The sequence below is a fragment of the Sinocyclocheilus rhinocerous genome, unplaced genomic scaffold (assembly GCF_001515625.1).
Source record: "Sinocyclocheilus rhinocerous isolate Xijiao unplaced genomic scaffold, SAMN03320098_v1.1 scaffold387, whole genome shotgun sequence".
Classification (NCBI taxonomy): Eukaryota; Metazoa; Chordata; class Actinopteri; order Cypriniformes; family Cyprinidae; genus Sinocyclocheilus; species Sinocyclocheilus rhinocerous.
Genome location: NW_015651557.1, coordinates 2907442 through 2912946, shown reverse-complemented (window position 1 = coordinate 2912946; position 5505 = coordinate 2907442). Strand labels below are relative to the sequence as shown.

The window sequence follows — 5505 nt, the reverse complement described above, 5'->3', positions numbered from 1 at the left end:
AATGTTAATTTACGGTTATTCACTGTAAATTATACGGTCTTTTTCACTTCCAAAAACGGCATACTACCGTAAAATTAATGTCCAATACAGTTTTTCACCGTATATAGTGAGAAGGGTATAACTGCAGCCTGGAGATCTCCAAATGGGGGCGGGAACTCCAAAACGGGGTGGGAGCTCCAAAATAGGGCGTGGTTTCCTCCCATTGACAGACAGGCACATTGACACGCATGAGCAATTTTTCCCCCCAATCCACTTCAGTGCAAACTCCGCCCCACAGCTGATTCTAAAGAATTTATTGGTTGTGTCAATTAAAGTGTTGATTTCCTACACTATGCTACAAAAAATGCTAACCCTTAAAACCTACCCCACACCTGACCCTAACCTTAACCAGCGAAACTGACTGCACGGCGGGATTGGCGCTGAATAGCGTGGTAAAGAAAGTTGCAGTTCAGGAGATAAACAGTTAATAAGATTATGCGATATGAGATCGTTCCGTAACTCCCCAACCGGACCTCACCGGACAATGGCACCTTTTTAGTTACACCCAGCATCACTACCCCATTCATACCCTGCGAATTTTGAGCCCCGGGTGCTTAGAACAAAGCGATAGAGTGAAATCGTTAACCTGCGCTGCGCTGGGACGGCTCGCGGGTGCCCCGGGACGCCCCCGTTGCTTAGAACAAAGCGATAGAGTAAAATCGTTCCCCTGGGCTGCGCTGGGACTGCTCGCGGGTGATTCCCGTTTATATAATTATGCGGAGTTTCAAACTCCAGTCCGAACACCACTGGCCACGAGCTTTGGGCTCTGCTCTCACAGGGAATATTTACTTATATAGCATATTTTATTTTAGATGAACTAGAAACAATGTTTAATTTATAAAATTTTATTTTGAAATGTAAGTCAATAACAATTGGCTGGAGCCAGAGCCAATGGTGAAAGTCTTTGTGCGAGGAGACCCCGCCCCATTTTGGAGATCTCCGGTCTGCAGTTATATCTACTTGACAAGGTGGGCTATTTGTACTTGGTGTAAATAGACACTCCGTAATAATTTTCTGACCACTAGGTGGAACTGTCCTTAAACTGCTCCGGTATTGTCATGGCTGTGCTTGAATATGAACAGAAACACCGTGTGAACATAAACTATTGTACTGGACTGAACTGGGATGTGATTCATGGAGTAACTGCACTGAATGTGCGTGATGTGTATTTGCTGTGGAAAACAGCTGTCCATAACTTCAATGAGGAACAGGAAGAATGGAAATGTCTGTTGTCTCTGCTTTGTTGTTTTAGTCCTTTTAATAAGTTTAAGCGAAGCCCAGGAAGACATTTGACTCATCACTTGCAATGATGAATTATTTTACTATTTTGATTCTGATTGTAATGTTTTTTTGTTTGTTTGTTTTTTTAAGATAAAGGAGGGGATAAAAGAGATGTTGATCCAAATGCTGGCCGGTTTGTACGTTATCAGTTTACACCAGCTTTTTTACGGCTACGGCAAGTAGGAGCCACGTAAGTACAGTTCATAAAACTAGTCAGTGTATACACTACAGAATCCTAAAAAATAATGATTAAAAAAATGTTTCAGAGTTTCCACAAACATATAAACCATATTGAAACAGAAAATAGTTATTTTAAATATTAAAGTTTAACAATATTACTCTTTTTATTGTATTTTTGCCCAAATAAATGCAGCGTTTGTGATGAGCGGAAGAGACATCTTTACGTTAAAACTCTTATCTCTCCCATGCTTTTGAATGGTAATATATGTTGGATTGAATTGGATTTACTAAAAATGAGCCCATGCAGGTTATTATTAAGCATTTGCATGATTAGATCATCACTGTAGTCCTGCTGTCTTATCATATCGTCCTCTCTTGCAAAGAGATTACATATTTAGAAAATAAGCACAGTAGCACATGAAAGGAAAGACAGCAGATATTCATTAGTGGAGCTGTCTCATATTCCAGAACAACAGTTGCATGCTTATTGAGGTCAGATATAATAATCAAACCAAAGCGAGCATAAATCATTTTTCTAAATTAAACCTGTCGAAGGAATCTCGTCGTCATGCTAAAGGGCAGAATATAGAAGTAGATGCAGTAAGCTACTCATTATAAATAATGAATCCGGTTCACACAATACATTGAGGAATGGAATGCTGAACAGTTGTTGGAAATGAATAGGGTGTAAGTTAACAGCAAACCCAAGTGAAGAGTGAAATGAATACTGAAGAACTAAAACTGTCAACTGAATATCTTCCCTGCCTTGTTTCTGTGTTTTTAGTGTTGAATTCACAGTAGGAGACATCCCCATCAATAACTTCCGGATGATCGAGAGGCACTATTTCCGTGAACAGCTGCTGAAGAGCTTCGACTTTGAGTTTGGCTTCTGCATCCCGAGCAGCAAGAACACCTGTGAGCACATCTATGAGTTCCCACCGCTCTCAGAGGATCTCAGTAAGTGCCATGAAGATTGTAAACCGTCAGATACACCGTTCAAATTGAATGGGACAACTGAGTTAATAAGTTACATGAAGTCAATCCAGTCATACATGGAAGTTTTTTTTTTTGCTAATTTTCTGGACATCAACAGGCGGTTTACACAAGATGCCATACTGGTTATGCCAAACTTACTCATTTGTTTTTACTGAAAGGCAATTTATCACCAATTTTTGTCAGACCCCTCTGTGTATAAAGCATATTTGATCCAACTTTATATTAGGTTTCCTTAACTACTATGCCCTTGCATTTAAATTAATCATTTGATACAATGCACTTATTGTGTACATGCATGTTTTCACACTGTACTTATATTTTTAAAAATACCTATCTAATTTTCTATATCTATATCTATTATATCTATAATATCTAATTACATCTGTAATGAATTTCTGTCATTACACTGTTGACCCATTCCTTACACCTTAACCCACCTTTAAACCTACCCATACCACCAAACCTGTCCCTAACCTTACCCGTATCCCACCTCGATAGCAGCAAAAGTGTTTTGCAATACAGTATGAACACAATAAGTACATTGTACTTATTTTTTTGATGTCAATACATAGTAGCTAAGGCCACCTAATATAAAGTGGGACCGCATATTTTGTTAGAATGTACAGCTTTAAATGTCACTTGGCAACATTTTACTCAAAGTTCTCTAATGGGTGTTTTAAAAAAATTTTCACCAGGAATAATCTTAAACTTTATCAAATATTGAAATGAAAATCTTTTGTTTGTTTGTTTGTTATATTGATGCGAGTTGGTTGTCAATTGTTGTTTTTCATTACTTCTCTGTTACTATTGTTTCTTTTAAAATACATTGATCTTGCCATGAAAATAGCTATAGCTGGTATGGCAATAAAAATCAGTAAAGACCATTAGATATACCGCTCAAAACTCGGTTGTTAAAGGGATAGTTCACCCAAAAATGAAAATTCTGTCATTAATTACTCACCCTCGTGTTGTTCGAAACCCGTAAGACCTTCGTTCATCTTCGGAACACACTTTAAGAAATTTTTGATGAAATATGAGGGCTCTCTGACCCTCCCATAGACAGCAAGGTAACTACCACGTTCAAGGTCCAGAAAAGTACCAAGATGATCGACAAAGTAGTCCGTGTGACATCAGTGGTTCAACTGTAAAGTTACGAAGCTACGAGAATACTTTTTTGCGCACAGAAAACAAAAATAACTACTTTATTCCACATTTTCGTCTCTACTGCGTCACTTTGGTCGCAAGTTCACGACAGTACCATGACGCGAGCAAGTGGCGGCGCCGGCGCTGACCCAGATCCGGTGTGATGACATCATTATGCCGGATCTGGGTCAGCACCGCCACACGCTCGCGTCATGATATTGTCGTGAACGCGCGTCCACAAGTGTCGATCATCTTGGTACTTTTCTGGACCTTGAACGTGGTAGTTACCTTGCTGTCTATGGGAGGGTCATAGAGCTCTCAGAATTAATCAAAAATATCTTAATTTGTGTTCCGAAGATGAATGAAGGTCTCACGGGTTTGGAACAACATGAGGGTGAGTAATTAATGACAGAATTTTCATTTTTGGGTGAACTAACCCTTTATGGGGTTGGACTTTTTTGTTTTTGAAAGAAGCCTCTAATTACCCATTTATTTGATCAAAAATGCAACAAAAACGTAATATTGTCAAAAATTATTCCTGTCATGCAAAGCTGAATTTTCAGCATTATTACTCCAGTCTTCAGTGTCACGTGATCCTTCAGAAATCATTCTAATATTTGAGGTTCGAGTAACATTTCTTATCAAAGAAAAAGTTTCATGATATGTTTTTTTCAGGATTCTTTGAACAGAAATTTTAAGTTTAATTTAATAAAAATTTAATTTAAGAACAGCATTTATTTGAAATGGAAATCTTTTGTAACATTATAAATATTTTTACTGTTACTTTTGAGTAAAGTATTAATTTCTTTTCTTTTTTTTATCTTACTGACCCCATCTGATGGAAATGCAAGAAGTTTATTTGAATTCTCTTCCTGTCTTTATAAACAACATACAAAAAGATAGTTTGGTCTTGTACTGTACCTGCATGTTGGTTGCACAACATTAATTTGGTGGACAATTTAAAATATATATAGATTAATATTTTAACAAAACTGCTTCACTAAATTAAATCATAATAGGATAATTATGAATTGCATACTTAACATTTTTATTGCATTGTTTATATCAGGAATTTTTTAAAATTTTTTTTTAATAAGGTCCTTTATTTATTTATTTCCCCTTTTTAACCCAATAATGAATATAGCACAAAACATGCAAGATATTCAAAGCAAGTTCCTCATATAATGGTCTATTAATATATACAAAAATACATTAAGAGAAAGAGATATATTGAAGGCACTGAATTAATATATTGCATTTTTTATGTATTTTTGAATGTAGTAATAGACCCAGAAAGAAACGAACATGTCATTGACCTACCAGCATCTATGAAAGGAAAATCCTGTAGCTTTTAAAAAGCTTAATTGTTGTTTGTGTATCACTTTATGTGTTTTCTCTTTATTTCAGTACGGGAGATGATCCTCCAACCTTACGAGACGCAGTCTGACAGCTTCTACTTTGTGGACAACAAGCTGGTCATGCACAACAAAGCAGATTATTCGTACAGCGGAGGCCCTTAGGACAGAGGTGGGAGGGGACTGAGGCAGAGAGTTTGACTGACAGACCTAAGAACCAATCACATGTCTTTGTCCAGCAGCCACACCCTCCTTGAGTCAGTGTCACAGACGATGCGCCATGCCTGTGTTTGAGATCTAGAGAGTCGTATCGTAAGGTCTCGTCCAATGCATACATATCCTATTCTGATTTCACACTGCCATCGTTCACATCAGCAAATATAGATATTAAAGTGTTTATTTTGTAACATACCCCAATGATGAGCAAATTCCCTCCAGTCCCATGTTTTGTATGGGCAAGGCACTGTAATGTGAATGGTACTTAGGTTTTACTATTCATTGTGTGTGTGTG

General features: G+C 37.4%; 1 protein-coding gene across 1 annotated transcript in view; it reads left to right on the top strand.

Annotated features, from left to right (window-relative positions):
• The window catches only part of LOC107713212 (protein unc-119 homolog A-like), a 29369-nt gene extending 23864 nt beyond the window's left edge, over positions 1–5505 (top strand). Inside the window, exons 3-5 of the mRNA XM_016518665.1 lie at positions 1411–1510; positions 2285–2457; positions 5047–5505. Coding sequence (XP_016374151.1) covers positions 1411–1510; positions 2285–2457; positions 5047–5159 — 386 coding nt within the window. The 3' untranslated portion in view covers positions 5160–5505. The remainder of the gene's footprint in view (positions 1–1410; positions 1511–2284; positions 2458–5046) is intronic.